The 16,053-nt window shown below is 32.2% G+C and overlaps 2 protein-coding genes and 1 long non-coding RNA gene across 4 annotated transcripts; all 3 read left to right on the forward strand.

The window, feature by feature from the left end:
* The first annotated feature begins 3,850 nt into the window (after positions 1-3,850).
* LOC116338616 lies at positions 3,851-4,257 on the forward strand. Its single transcript, XR_004200911.1, has 2 exons — positions 3,851-3,974; positions 4,033-4,257. It is a non-coding gene; the product is annotated as an uncharacterized LOC116338616 (long non-coding RNA).
* Positions 4,258-7,796: 3,539 nt separating this feature from the next.
* LOC116352120 (60S ribosomal protein L38) lies at positions 7,797-8,539 on the forward strand. The gene is made up of 2 exons (XM_031784431.1): positions 7,797-7,933; positions 8,146-8,539. The coding sequence occupies exon 2, from the start codon at positions 8,148-8,150 to the stop codon at positions 8,358-8,360; it is 213 nt and encodes a 70-aa protein (XP_031640291.1). The 5' UTR covers positions 7,797-7,933; positions 8,146-8,147; the 3' UTR covers positions 8,361-8,539.
* A 5,203-nt stretch (positions 8,540-13,742) lies between these two features.
* LOC116352176 lies at positions 13,743-16,053 on the forward strand. Of its 2 annotated transcripts, none has more exons than XM_031784567.1 (4): positions 13,743-13,911; positions 14,006-14,786; positions 14,873-15,792; positions 15,878-16,053. In XM_031784567.1, exons 2-4 carry the CDS (start codon positions 14,219-14,221, stop codon positions 15,926-15,928), a joined length of 1,539 nt encoding a protein of 512 aa, XP_031640427.1. In that variant the 5' UTR covers positions 13,743-13,911; positions 14,006-14,218; the 3' UTR covers positions 15,929-16,053. The 2 variants fall into 2 exon arrangements, with proteins under 2 accessions (XP_031640427.1, XP_031640436.1); XM_031784576.1 differs by having other exon boundaries at positions 13,752-13,861; positions 14,034-14,786.

Below are 16,053 nucleotides of genomic sequence, written 5' to 3' on the forward strand. Positions count from 1 at the left end.
TTAGGGGTAACTCCCATACAAAATTTTCAATTTTTGGGTCAAAAAAATTTTCTGTGAAAAAAATAACCTGTGCAAAGTTTCACGTCATTAAGCCATTAAATTAGCATACAGACATGGCTCCCATACAAAGATCCAAATTTTTTGTAATTTTTTCAAGGAAACTGTATCAAAAATTGATTGTATCTCAAAACTAACGTCGGATTCGGTTTTCTCGTGCCAAAAAACACCCCAATACATATTTTTGAGTGTTTAAGTCTACATTAAGTATAACTTTTGGACGAAAATTGGACTCTTTTTCATAGGTATCACTCCAGGCATGACATTTTTTTTTTTCCATCAACCAAAGTCGCTCAAAATCTAATGATTTCTATTCCTCGCGACCCCCAATCATCCTGTGAAGTCAGATTTTGAATTAAGTTTCTACGATGAGCGCAATCTTGCTAACAAATTTTGCGTACGACGTACAGATTAACAAAAACCATGTTTAAAAACGCCAAATTCGTGTTCTCTGACCTCAATAATAGGTAGAAAACATGTTTTTGAAGTTTTCAAAATTTTGAGCGATTACAATACTTTTCACCTTACACTATGCGTGCGGAAAAGTAAAATGTTCGTAGTTGCAAACAAAAATGACTGAGAATAGAGATTTTTTTTTGAATTCTCATCAAAATATTTTCTTAAATGAGCAAAATTTCGGCTGTGTACTCATCATTTTGCTACATAATTTTTTTTTTTTCAAAATTTATTGTTTTAATTAAGTGTAGAGAAAGTGTAGGTAAGTGTACAACATTTTGTTTCGAAGTAAGACTGGAAGTTTTTTTCAAAAAATCGATCATTTTTTGGAATCCTCATAATTTTGCCGGGGGTACCGATTTTCTAAATCCAAAATTTTATGTAATGTATTATGGTCTTAAAAATTTCGATAAAAATTCAAAAAATGTAACAATATGTATTGGTCGAAAATCACAAATATTTTATAATTGGATTTCATTTGATTTTTCCTTTGATATCTGTTCTGAATCCTATACGGAATCCGATTTAAAGTTCTTCGCTATTGATCCGCTTTAATCTGTAATTTTGAAAAAAATTGAGTCCCCGGAAATATTTTCTCTGTAAAATGGATAACAAAGTTTCACGATGCACCAATTTATATTGCTTCTTGTTGGACACCAAGTTAGCACAACAATGTGTTGCCACATGAAATCCAAATATAAAAATTTGTGACCTTCATTGGATTAAAACTGAACATCGACAATATATAAATAATATTTGGTGTATCCATCAATTAAATCGAATAAATTTCAAAGGCATTCTATAAATTCCGCAATTTGCACTGTCTAAATTCCTTATTGCAAAAGCAACCTTGTATGACATGTGTATCCCTCTCATTTTTTCCACCAAATCGCTGTTTGTTCTTTCAACCAAACCGAATGCAAGCGCCTGTCTCTTTTTGATTGGATTGGATCGGGTGCTCTTTTTTCATACGCTATATAGGTAGCATGTGTTTATGAATTATTAAAAGATTTATTGTGCTAAATTTTTTTGTAAAACAAAAGTGAATCGGTTACTGTGTGTTATCCAATCTGATATTATCTTGCGCATACTAGAGAGAGTATGCTTGTATTAGAGAGTATGCGTTATGTATAGCCCGATGGAAATTGGCGTATACAAATTAAAAAAATAATAAATAAAACAAAAACTGACTTGGAAATAAAAAAAAAACATTGTGTTTATATGGTGATTTTATTTTTTAAATTCATACACAGTCCAGATTTCGCAAAATAAAAAAAAACTTAATCATTGAACACGTAACGTTCAATTTACAGTCTATATGAAAACGAATTTCAAATGGAAGTAATTTTATGTAAGAGTAAATGAACCAAACGTGGTTCGCTGCCAAATCAAAATTAATAATAAAAGGTGAACTAACAAGTGTGATGCGGAAAGGGATGTGATGGATGTGAACTAGCTTGACAAACAAAGTTAACGGATATAATGCAACAAATCTGATAATTGCTTCTGCATTGCATTTGTAATGAATGTCCGTTGTCGACTAAATGCGTTATTGCATACTCTGGTAATTTTTCGTTTTTCACTATGCTTCAAAATAGCAAAAAACCCATAAAATTGAATTGAAATGATCTTTTTTAACGATTATTATCGACGCAATGTGCAACACGGGGAAGAGACAATTGATTTCCTCGAAATATTTAGTCAATCGACTAGAATTCATATGCGGTCATCATCAGAATTGTGGTTGAATTCAGGAAATTGCCTATTTATGAATGAAATTGAAAATTTTGCAATCACAAATGCACAACAACAGTTTGGCATATGCATACAAATACATGGAAAAAGAATCCACTTTAGGTAGGACAGTCAATTCTATTAGAAGGGGACTACTATTTTCAAAATTTGATAAAAAATATGAAATTTAGCCAAAATTAAAGATTCTTAAATACTTGCGTTATTTGAGCGTATTTTGCCATGCAATTATTAGCCATGCATAAAATCGTCCATTACAAATCGAATTTATCGCACTCCAATCATTCTGATTGGCTGGTCAATCAAAAAAAAAAAAAACGACACGTAAGAAACGACACGAACATGAAAAAACACTCCAATTTCAAAACACAACATTCAATTTGTTTACATTAGTGAATGAAGAACCATTTTATTTGTGTGCATGAAGCGTGACACGTACCACCCATTTTTCATTCACCTGCGCCCATATATTGCCGGTGTGAAGACCACTCAAACACTATTCGTCTAATATCGATCATATTGTGAATATTTTGTACCATTGTCTTTTCGACTATTTCACCATTTTGTTCATATCGTTTAATAGACAAATTTCATGTGGATTTGTTCTACAAAACTCAATTCTGCGAATTTCTTAAAATTATTTTCTAACGTTTAATCTAACTGATAAAAAAACACAAATAAAAAATCATATTTAGAAAAATCAGCCGACCGATACGTCATCTGCGTTTTAATGTTTGATAACTTTTAATAAAAGAGTTCTCAAAATGGGATTTTACATAAATTGATTTGAATTGTCATATGTTTCAGATCAAATGATTTGAACAATTTATTTCTTTTTAACAAATAATACATGTCTCTATAATTGATTTTTAGTGCTTTGAATGATACTCTAATTTCTTGACGAAATTGCCCCCGTTATTAGTCACCGTCCATTGAATTTTGTTCGTAAACACTTTCTACATCGAACGATTTGACTTCACATCACGACACCATATATTCTATTCAATAAACAATGTGTCTTTTTTTTGATTTTACATAAGACAAAATTGATTTCGATTGCAATAATTCTTGGAATTACACTGAGAGAACATCCAGTACAATTATCACCAGTATTAAACACATGGGCACAGGGGGGTGTAAGCCCGGATAACCTCCCCTTAAATCGTTCGAGCTACACCCCTTCCGACGGCAGCCGAAAATTCTTACGATTTGCTAGGAACTTTCGCCAAAAAAGTGAAGACCTTTTTGTACTCTTCAAGTTTTTGAGGTGAAGAGAAATCTTTAAATTTGCTAGGGTTTTTCGGGACAAAAAATCATTGATTTGCTAGGGTTTTTTATGGACCCCCCTCCTTAATTTTTTTCCATTCCCATGAGTTAAGCCCACAATAATGAGTTGCACTGCCCTAGTAAACTACAATATTATAGTAGTTGCACTGGTTTCAGTATGATTCTTTTGTCATACTATTCACGTATAATATTGGTGGCAATTATACTGACAGTTCTATCAGTGTAGGATAGATAACTGCCAAATTTATAATACTTATAAGCCGTCATGTGTATAAATTTGGGTGCATTCATAAGAATATCATCGACCAGAATACTTTGAGCAAAATCAAAATGAAATTCTTCATCATTTTATTGGTTTGCTTCGTTGCATCTTTGGACAGCGCACCAATGGAATACATATCACCGAACAACAAACCAGCCAAGTAATTATTCATTATTTGTTTAAATGTTTTAACATGGCTTACTTTAGTTTGTAAATAGGAATTCCATCATATATACGATAGACAAATGGGGTGAAGATGAATGTCGCGCAGCAGCAAACAATTGGTGTGGCACACCTTTGTTAGAACATCCAGAATGTCTAAAATATTTGTAGAAACCCATTGATAGTTAATTCTCTTCAATAAAAACATAATTTGTTCCAAATTAATCAATGCAAATGCTATTGCTTAGAAGAAATTACCAAATAAAGAATTTAAGAACAAATTAAAATGTGGTTTTAATTTTTCCCGAGCAGTGATCATTACAGAGCTCGAATTTATGAGATTTAGTGATTGAAAAATATTGAAATTGTTTATATGAGTGAGAATGAAGATGTTGCAGAATGCGAAGACAGTAATTAAAAAAAATACCGCTACTAAATTTTATAAACTAAACTCTTCTCTTTGATTCTATTTCGCGGCATCAATCAGCCAAAAATATTCAATTATGATAAAAATATATTCGATTTCTAATATTATTTTCCGTATAGAATGCTTGAGACCAATAACAGCTTGCGACTCAAATATACATCTTATCAATTTTGATTCATAGAATTCTCTGTGTCAAAGTTTACGGTCATATGATTCCTATCGAGTAATATAAAAAATAACAAACATTTCAGCGTAGATAACGTATCGGCCTGTTGGATTTTTTATTTATGTTTTTTTTAATCAGTTAGAGTAAACGTTAGTCATAGCAAACTATTATTTGAGACACAATTAGAACTATTTTCTTCCGCCGTAACCATCCAGATGTTATCCGACGATTTGAAAATTAGCTAGATCAATTACAACATCTAGAATGTCAAAAATATTAGGTATCACTAAAAGTCTTCTAGTAGAAGATGGGGTACAGAAAAGTAAGTAAAATTTGGGTCGAAAAAAAAGAGATTCCGATGACATTTTATGGTAAAAAGTATGTTTTTGAGCACATGCATAAAGGCAAACCACTGGGTAGCTGACATTCCTGACACGGTTTTCATTGTGCAGATCATTTCTCATGTCATGCCATTTCTCATAATCTAAGCAATATTCGAATCTTGAGCTCACCAAAATGTTGGTCCTGAAAACAACCGTACAACTGCAATGCCATCTAAATACAACCATAATATTGTTAAATGGAGTAAAATTGCACAAGTTTAAGATGAAATACAGAAAAATGTAAATTCCTCTCTTACTCTTGTTACATACCTACATGTGATTTTTGGTAGAAAAGTCATTTATCAATCCAGAATGTGTATACGGAATTGGATATTAAACCAACGGAAATGGTTGCAATAAGTAGTGGCAGTACATCTGTGTAGCATTGTGTTTCATTTGAACATGTGTGCACAGTGGACACATCTATTTGCCAGCTTCTTCTTCATTCACAAATCCAAAGTGAATGCTAGCGAATTGTGGCGATTTTATTGAACCTATGTTACGTAGGGTCATGATGCCGAACAATGAAACATCCTTTCAATTTCCATATTTGAACATACAATTCATTTGATTGTATTCACCGAATCACAAATTAATTTTTGCTGTGGTATTGTTGTTTTTTGGCTTCTTCGACAAATTCGCGCAACGGTTGACATTTACAAATTTGTTCGATCTACACCTTCTGCCGGTATGGGTGTGTGTTTAATGTTCATTTTTCAACATGCATACCGATATCAATTCACCTGCATAGGCGACCTATTTAATATTTTGATGTTCCTTTTATTTTCAAGAATATCACCGCTTCACTTCGGTATTCTTATAGTGACAAACAGCTACCAGTTCACCAAATCAAAATATTATCGCATACAGCGGTGCATTTGCATAGTTTTCCGCTGGATGAATAAAATCAACTAACATTCCCGATGCTTTCTATCAACTTATACTATATGCGGTACATAAAGTTGAACCACTTGAACAGCGGATGGAGGTAGAGAGAGAGGGAGAGAAAGGAAATGTGTTAACAGCGAAAAAGAAGAGTGTACAAACACATGTGCTTTACCACGAACCCCACATAGCGAAACAAGCGTTGGTTTTTGGTCACCAGAAACTTACTCTTACCGATTTTATAAACTTGCCAAAAACCAAATGCATTTATAAATTATCCAAAAACACGTGTGGCCCGATTTTTTTCCGTTTTGCTCTTTATGGCGTATGCGTATGTTTTGCCATCATTTCATTCATTTGCAATTGATATTATTAGGTCGCCTCAATTCATTTGCTTTTTAGTTTCCGCATAATAAGCAAACATATTTGCCAAGTGAATTTTAATTGTGTGCATGTATGTGCGGATATTTGAACACAATAGCAGTAGAATGACAACGTTTCTCATATTTCAATAGTTTTTACTAGCATAAAATTAATTTGCTTAAATAAACATAAAACTTAATTGGATGTTAATAAGAAATCCATCTTTTGTGCAATCAATAAATATATACGATGTATGGAATTGTTAGTTGGTAACATTTTGTTACATTTTGAATTTACGGATATTTATGAGACGACCCGACAAATGTGAACCGCATTCATTTCGGCTTATTTCAAATAACGACCTGAAACATGATTCAGGCGAACATGTAACACATAGCATCGACTAATCTTAATCTCACTTAGTCCTTTTTCTCCATATTTTTGTTCCATTGTTGAACTGCAGAAATATTATTCTTCGTATTCAAAATATTTACAGCTTACATTTTTGCTTTTTTTTTCATTTAATAATTAACGTAACGGTACTTTTTATCTCATAGGAATTACATTCTTTTTAAAGCACAAAATGTTATGTTTTCTTCCTCTTTGCCGATTGAAAAATGAAATCTACTTTATTTTGAAAAAGAAATATTATTATTTTGAAAATAGAAGTTTTTTTTATCATTTTGTATAGTTATTCTTAATTGATTGGGTCAGAATAAAAAGTCAGCTTCTAATTTGAACCCATAAAAGTCCAAGTTCAAGTCGGTTTTTTATTCTGGCTCATTCAATTTAATTTACATTCATATAACAAAAAGAAAATCGCAAACAAGTAGAAGAAAACCAAAATTCACATCGACATTGTAGCTTTTTCGAAGTGCAAATGTATGCGTTTTTGTACTGCATATTCAAGTCTCGTTCATACATAGTTGGATGTTTGCATAATTTCAAAAACAAAAAATGGAAAAAGTGCCACAAAAACCATGTGTAATTCTTACTGTACGAAAAACATTCTGTGTGTAAGTTACTTATAAATATTGGGTATTTAAGCCGATGTTTGAATAAGATAAGATCTTTTTTCATATTTCTATGGGAAACTCAATTCATACGAAAATAATATGTTATTTGCTGATAAAATCAATAACCCTTAGAGTAAAAAATATCAATTTATTTGAAATAAATATCTAAAAATGTATAAAAATCAAAGTCTTTGAAATCCCGATACAAAACCGATTATCGCTATTCAAACAGCGCAATTGAATGTTTCGTTTTGAACATCGCGAAGTCGGTAAAATATTTCCCCCTCCTCTCGAACTCACTCATAATAAATTCAGTGTCGATAACAATATGCTAAATTACTTGAATACGAGTTCCATTACCGCAACACAAAGAGAAAAAAATATTGTTTTCAGATCTCAAAATATTTTTATGAATATAAATATTAAAAATGACGCGAAAAATTTTTTTATCGAAAAAAAAAAAAACCAAAAAAAATGTTTAATTATGTTTAAAATGAAAATGAATGTTTTGTACAAACTTCATGTCGTACTGTATGACAAGTGAGAGAGTCTACGTAGTAGAGTACATTTGACATACGTATGAATGACATTTCGCACAATACGACGTATAGACGGAAGTAGTTGACGCCATATTGCATCTCAATCTTTCTTTTCACTGAGCGTGCAGAATCGAGAAGTTGTGCGTTTTCACTCTCTGTAAAAAAAACTCGAAAAACAGTAAGTAATTTGTGCAAAATTGTTGACAATATTCCAATTAAATTCGAGTTAAATCGATAAATTGATTTTATAATTGAAAATATATCTAAAATTGTTGTTTTTTCTGCTCTTATTTTCTTTTTCATTGTCGTGTATTCGTGTTTGGCACGGTGTATAAATGGTGTGGTGCATGTGTGATGACATATAAAAACACGTTGTTGTCGTACCAATAGAAATGCCGAAAGAAATCAAAGAAGTGAAAGATTTTTTGATCAAGGCGCGCCGAAAGGACGCTCGTGCCGTTAAAATAAAGAAGAATCCATTGAACACCAAATTCAAGATTCGCTGCTCACGCTTCTTGTACACATTGGTTGTTGCTGACAAAGAGAAGGCCGAAAAATTGAAACAATCATTGCCACCAGGTCTTCAAGTTAAAGAAGTCAAATAAACAAGCAAATTAAAAACACCAATTGCCCGTATCGTCTGTTGCTCTTCAGTTAAATTACCACCGTCCAACAATCAACTGGATTCACATCAATTTTGAATTTAATATAAAAAAAATTCATCACAACAATGTATTTGCAGCGACCACGACGATAAATAAAAAAGCATTTTTTTAACAAATCAGTTAACAAAAAAGGTTATTTTTTGCATCAGAAAATATGGAAAATTGATGATTCCAATGAAATACAATACATCTTGAGTTCTATTGGAAAATCATTTTGTGTTTTATTTAAAAAAACAAAACAGTTTTAAATTACATTTATTATAGTGAACGAACAATTGATTCTACATATATAAGGTTTGAACATAACCTCAAAGAATTTTTCTTTTGCCATTGCCGCTGTCTATTGAATTGAACACGTATATACACAAACAAAACGTGCATACACAAGTGAATCTTTACTGTTAGTTCTTGATTATTATGGTTTGACACAATGGAATTTAACGCGAATATTTCAATTGTTTTTTTCAACATTGAACGGATCAAAGTGTTTATTGGCTTAACAGAAGCTTAATTATGGTTGATATTGAACATTTAAACTATCCCATCAAATTGATATCGCACCAAATCGATCACAAGCGAAAAATCAACGATATGTGACACATTTGAAATGAGTTTCACAATTGTTAGTATATTTATTGTTTGTTGTCATTCGGTTTCTCACATGTGTATGGGGGAAAAATCATTTATGTTTAACAGTGTTAAATCTGAGTTTTTATGATCGAAATGAATGCTCATTACTATCTACCTATTTTCACCGAATTGACATTTCCACCAATTTCATTACCAATTAATGTGCAAAACATGAATAATGTTTTATCCTGCTGACAACACTTCTCTTTCTTTCTTTTCTATGTTCAAAATTTCGTTTAGCAGAGCGATACCGTGCACGCAAAAAAATCACATTAGCACAGATCTATCCAAAAACGATAATTGCGTTACCATTAAATGCCGAATTCATTCCACTCTCACTCTCTTTCTCTTCCTTTCCCGCTCTTCCGCCCTCTCTCGCTCTTCCGCTGTTCAGCGATACGATCCGTTCAACAGTAATTTTCGAAACGTTTCTCATAATTGAATTATTCTGTTCACATTGTTCCATCACCGCCCACTCTCACTTTTTTTTAACTCGAATGGGAATATTGAATATTGGTATAGTAATTGCTTCTATTTTTTTCAACATGAACGAAAAATTATTCAAGGAAATACAATTGGAAAAATACGGTAAGTTTGATTTAGGTGGGGAAAGTGATGTTTTTCAATGCATTTTCAATTGGTTCCCAAGAGGATGGAGTTACCAGTCAACAGCGATTTAGGTAATACACCACAAATGCCATTGAGAAATAATCGCATGAAAATCAAGTGATATTTTGTGGTTTATTAGCGAAAAAAAGATATACAGGAATAATACCGTTCGATACGTATGATGCAATTAATTCGTATTTATGAATTTGTTGATATGTCTCTGCGTGAGCCATCAACAAAAATCGAATAGCAAAAAAAATTGGATTTGGCAATGTTCAAATTGCGAATATGTAATTGATGTTGTACATATTGTCTGACGCACTGTTTTTTTTCAATTTCTATTAACAAAATTTGGCGTATAGGGTGCAATTGGGGCGAGAAAAAAGTAATACCATTGAAATGCTTTATTTGATTCGGCATTTAACCCATTCAGTCATATTGCAACGCAGTCGTTTTTTAGATTTTTTGCACACAGCATTTGAAATAAAATTCCACGTACTTGACATATGTGTGTTTAAATATCACCTACAAAGTGGCTGGATAGAATTTTTGCACGTCTGATGCATTCAAACAAGATTTAAAAAAATAGTTCATGGTAATGAGAAGAGGACCACCTCAAATTTCCAAAAGAAAAAACATTTTTTTTTAAATCGTTCGTTTTTGAGGACACAATATGCATAAATGTTCATTTTCAACATGTTTAAATTCATAACTTATTGGGTTAAAATGGATGAAAAAAAAACTTTACATATGCAACACATCAATTTAATGAATTTAAATCTAAACGACGTTTTGTTCGTGTGTGTTTGCGTGTGTTATTCCGTTCTCGTTGTTAATTCGAAATAATTTTTATAATGTAATTGTCATCCATTATGTTTACGCATTTTTTTGTGCTCATTCTTCTGAAGATGGTATTGAAATAAACATACTCAATAAAAAGGTATGATATGGACATTATTTTTCCCCACTTGTATTGTTCATTATAATTGCGACGACGTAAGTAGTGTGTCGATTTCGATACTCATTGTTTATATCGGCGTCTGCATGTGAGAAGAAGCATTTTATGCAATTGAAACCATTCACTCCCCTTCTTCCCATTTTGAGCTATAAAAAAACGTTGACGTACGAAGAGATACATTTCGGTGAGCTCATTTGGATGTGTTTCGCATCTCATAGCCATCACATTTCTCTAGATCCATCCATTTCTATTTATTTGCATGTAAATTAATGATTTCTTTTGATAAAGTTATCTCGTCGGCATTTTTTTTTTGCAGTCCTCTACTCGTTCGTCATTAAAGCTCATCATAATCGAAGTAAAATCATTTTAATTGCTTTAATCATCTATCGTATTGTAGAATTGGAATGAGCAGTGAATGTTAAAAAGTACATATCAGAAACATGTCTCATGCAGTCGTCTCATTTTCTGCAATTGACTACGACAAGATTGAATGCGAATCGACATCTTTTCAAGTGTTTCTTTTTTGTTGTTGTTGTGTTGCTGTTTTGTGATTGTGCAATCCATTTCCTTTTCAATGCGTTTTCAGATCATTTACTAAACGATTTTATTTTGTTATTTACGTTTTCATCAATCGTTTGCTGGTGCAATTTCAATGTTGACGGTGTTGTTACTGTTGACGTTCCTCTTGTTTGGCTAAAACATTTTTCGTCTATCCGTTCGGTTTTTTTTTATATCGAGTTTGCATTGATTAATCGCACATTGTATTTGTGATTTGAGCAAAAGAAAACGGATTTTCACAATTCTGAATACAATGTCTTAACAATCGATGCAAAATTACGGTTATTTCATTTAATTCTTTTGCCCGATATTCAAATCCTCATTATATAAATTTGTCTTTTACATTTAAACAAGTGTTCCATTCTTTATCTTTTCAAGCAATACTTAGACTTTGTATTCTTTTTATTTGAATGCAATCAAACGTGCTTCGGATCAATCAAACATGCATTCAAAGTTTAAAAATATACAGAAGACAACAACATTTTTGTCTTTAGACAAATACATTATCATGCAAAACTGGAAATCGACGCATTCAAAATGTGTACTAGAACTACTCATAGATGATGACGTAAAATTTTTTAGAAGGGGGTGACGGCAAAATGCCGTAGGGGGTCCCTGACGAAGTCAACAATTTGTCGGAAATGAGGATAAAATCGTTTTTTTTTTTTTGCTCTTCACTTTTTTAACGAAAAACCCTAGCAAATCGAAAGAATTTTCTCAGCCAAAAAAAGTTAAAAGCAAAAAAAAGGTCCTCATTTCCAAAATTGTTGAGGGTTCCTAAAAATATTTTAGAGGGGGGTAATCCGAACCCTAGGAACCCTCGTCATCACCTATGAGAACTACTAGAAAATATTTGATTTTTGACATTTTTCTTAGCATTTTATTCATTTCCAGTATTTTGGAAAAATTGAAATTACACAAGACAGTTGATAATGCAAAAAGATGCATTTTTCGTCTTTTGATTACAAAAATGCTGAATCAAGAACGATACATTCATCTCACTCAACTGAAATAGTATTTCTTTCTCGAAAAGTTTCGCAGAATATATTAAAATATCATTCTACTTGTATACGATAAATTAATTACATGTCGAACAATGATTTCAATGCAATTTGTCGCATTTACCTCTATGATAAATAAAGGCAAAAAACTACACAAACATTTTGTTTTGTCATACAGATGTTTCAATTCAATGGATCTAAAGAATGGACAAAACATTTTCGCAAAAAAAAACATACATGAACATTTGTGGGTTTCTTTACATTTATTCACTTTGGTTTTTAGCATTATTGAAAAATGCAATTTGATATATAAAAAGTGAGACAGGAAATGGTTGTTTTTATGTTTGTTGATGTAACCGGTCACTTTGCTCCAAGGGAATTCTGATGGAATTAAAAAAATAGAAACTATTAAAGATTTTTTTTAAGTTAAGAATTCGACTTACAATTATAATGCCAACATCAACATTTCTGATGTTTTATCTACAAGATCCATCGCAGTGTTGCATGTGTAGCATTTTTCTTTTGTTAAAGAGCAATTGCAAGCTTCCAGGTCATAGCAATATGTTTCTTTTATCGCCCCACATTTATAACACTTCCATGTTAAATGTGACATTTTTCACACAAAACTTTGCCGTTCGATTGATGAAACAATGAGCTTATTCGACCTTCAATATTTTTTGGTCAGGACTTGAATGAAAGTAAAAATACAGACCTATCAGGAGTGCATATTGACAATGGTGCACAAAAATGAGTATACAACTCGATTGCATAAATAGAATGATTATTAAGCGTTTGCATTTTGTTTGTGAACAATTGCAAAACCCGATTATTTACATAAACTGTTTCTACATATATATTGTTATATATATAAAGAGTTGTGTAAATAAAGCATGAAATTTAATCAGAACAAATGTATGCAATAAAAAATTGAAAAAATATCGAAATGCCCAAAATCCAATGATGAATTCTAAACGGAATTAATCACTTTTATTTATAAAATGAAATTCAGCTATTTGACACAAACACAGCCTTACATTATGAAATAAACAAATAATTTGAAAAATAAAGAGTCAACACGGTTACAAAAATAAACAAAATATTCAAATATGTTGTTTTTAAATTGCGTCAAAACTTTGAAAGCAAAATCAAAATTTGAAAAATATCAAAAATTAAATGCAAAAAAAATCGGTATCAATGAATTGGATGACAGTGGATGAAAGTAATTCAAACGAAAATCGTTTGTTTGTGTGAAAAATAGCTTAACGAAACGATGATCTAAATAAATGACTCATTTTGAATTCAATTCAGTTTAAATGGTAATGTTTCCCAATACAGTCTGTAATACACAATAAATGTTGTAAAAGGATATTTATCGAAACGTTTAACGAACATTCCATGAATGTGTTGCAGATTCAACGTCTGACTGAAACGAATGTTTTCATTTAACTTTTTTTTTTATTTCAAGATAAAGATGGCGTTAGGTGGATTGTTTACCGATAGGGATACATATTTCTCCTGTATAAACGATATGTGACAAGTAAGGTTTATGTTTGACTCCGTTGTTTTTGTATGGCATACACATTTTGACGCAGTTAACATTGCAGTAAATCGCACATTGTACGTTTTTTCCACTGGTGAGCAAAAATAAAAAAAACACATCAGCATCTGATCGAATTACAGCTAAGGTGTGCGGATAAATTATTTCTTTAGTTTTGCTTTTTATTACCCATATTTGGTGAGTGTGATTTACGAAAATATGCAATTGATTTTTCAGTTTGTCATCATTATTCTTTCTTACTAATTTGCATGTTGGTGTTGTTTGTTTGCAGATTTTTTTCCCTTTTTGATTGAAAATAGTTAATTTTGAAGAAGGTCATCGGTATAACGCACATTGGATTCTCCTTAGCCTCATTTAACAACAAAATACCGAATGTCACATCGTCATTGAGCACAAGCATCGTCCTTAACGTAGAGAGAAAAACAACCAAATTTTTTTCGATTTTTCAAATAAACGAAAATTGTAAAGAGCACAAAAAAGTATTATGTCAGCGGAGGTTCATCAAAATGAATTTTTTCACAATCCATATGAATCGAATGCGACAAAATTTTATGATCTAAACGATGACTGTGTGCTAGAAATTTTTCAACGATTGTCTGTATTGGATTTGTGTGCAATACGTTATACTTGCAAAAGATTTGATGCACTTGCTGAATATTTTTTCAAAATGGTTTACAAAACGTTGAATTTTAGCAATACGAATATAAAAGGTGAATATTCACTATTAACGGAGGATGAAATGAAAACAATTCTCAATACATTTGGCGGTCAAATGGATTCGGTGACAGTGAATGCAGACTCATTTGAACCGGAATCAAAGGTTGTGCTCCAAATTATCAATGAATACTGTGGTGCCAAGCGTTTACGCTTTTTTAAAATGGTTAAATTTGTAATCGACGATGAAACGGTCGAACGTTGCAATCGTCTCTGGTCCAATATCGATCAATTAACGATTGATAAATGCTATGTGGATGATGATGTGCTAAAGGAATTATTACAAAAATGTTCATCGCTTAATCAATTGGAAATGATACGTCAAATGAACACAGATGGTAAGTGTCGTTTGCATAAACCACTTAAAATCACATGATTAGAAAATTTATTAATTAAAAAAAATGCACGGTTTTAATGATTGCAGGTCGTTGTTTGATGCACGAATTTCCCCAACTCGAAGGCTTTTCATTGCGATCGAATGATAACTTTGATCCATTGTGCATGAATACATTCCTGAAGAAAAATACACAGCTTCGATCGTTGTCGTTGATTGGCTGTAATTTTGTTGATGACGAAATTTTCGAAATTATTGCCGACAATCTCATCAATTTGGAAGCATTGTACATTCGTGTGGTGCATGTGACCTCACAATTCGAAACCAATCTCAACAATTTATTGCGTTTACAACATTTACGTAAGCTTGAATTTAATTGTAATCTTCGGCCAATTGTTACATTTGTATCGGGTTTGGCAATGACAAATCGCATCGAACAATTGGGCATATCATCGGCTGAACTAACACCAGAATTGTGTGGTGCCTTGTGCAATTTGAAAAATTTACAAATTCTCAAGCTTATTTCGATGTACGATGGCCAATTGAAAAGCATTAAATCGATTGCACAGCAGCTGGACAAACTCAAAGAATTTCACGTTATCGAATGTGATGTTATTGATTTTGAGCAAATGCTTGAATTCGTCGAAAATGCACCGAAACTCGAAAAATTGGTCATCATTCAATGCAGCAAAATCATTCCGATCACATCGCAACAATTTGTCCAAATGGCGGAAAGTGCAATGAAACGTGTCGATAAATTGCAGCTCAGCATTCATTTGGACTACTATGAGCTAAAATTGACGAAAGAATTGATCAGCGATGAAATGCGCAAAGAATATTTGCATATTTTGCAAGTGGTGCCATTGTCCTGGGAAGACAACTATAAATCGGGAGTGGTCTCTGACAATTTGTATTTTGCCGAAGAAGGTGGCGCATTTGATTATGATCCGGTCGATGATGATATTGACGATGGCATTGACGATGACGAAGAATTTAATGATCCATACAATGTAAGTGCCATTTGGTTATGGGTTCTTCTTAAAATCACACAAATCAGCATGTCATTTTTAATCGATTTTGATTGCATTTTCACAGGTTTGGACAAACGAATGCGATTTCGATGATGAAGATCTCTACCCATTTTAATGGCGAACACATTCCGTGATATTGATGCATGTGTTTTTTGGTCCATGCATGCCACAGGCGTTTAAACCCAATAAGTTTTGAACAGTTCAACTTTAAATAAAAACCAAATCACTGTGAATGCCACA

Source organism: Contarinia nasturtii, unplaced genomic scaffold (assembly GCF_009176525.2).
Source record: "Contarinia nasturtii isolate CC-2019 unplaced genomic scaffold, AAFC_CNas_1.1 Cnas_scaffold_78, whole genome shotgun sequence".
NCBI lineage: Eukaryota > Metazoa > Arthropoda > Insecta > Diptera > Cecidomyiidae > Contarinia > Contarinia nasturtii.

Coding starts and splice junctions, on each gene's coding strand:
- LOC116352120 (XM_031784431.1), top strand. CDS start 8,148: ATGCCGAAAGAAATCAAAGAAGTGAAAGATTTTTTGATCAAGGCGCGC.
- LOC116352176 (XM_031784567.1), top strand. CDS start 14,219: ATGTCAGCGGAGGTTCATCAAAATGAATTTTTTCACAATCCATATGAA. Junction 14,787..14,872: donor ACGTCAAATGAACACAGATG/GTAAGTGTCGTT, acceptor TAATGATTGCAG/GTCGTTGTTTGATGCACGAA. Junction 15,793..15,877: donor AATTTAATGATCCATACAAT/GTAAGTGCCATT, acceptor GCATTTTCACAG/GTTTGGACAAACGAATGCGA.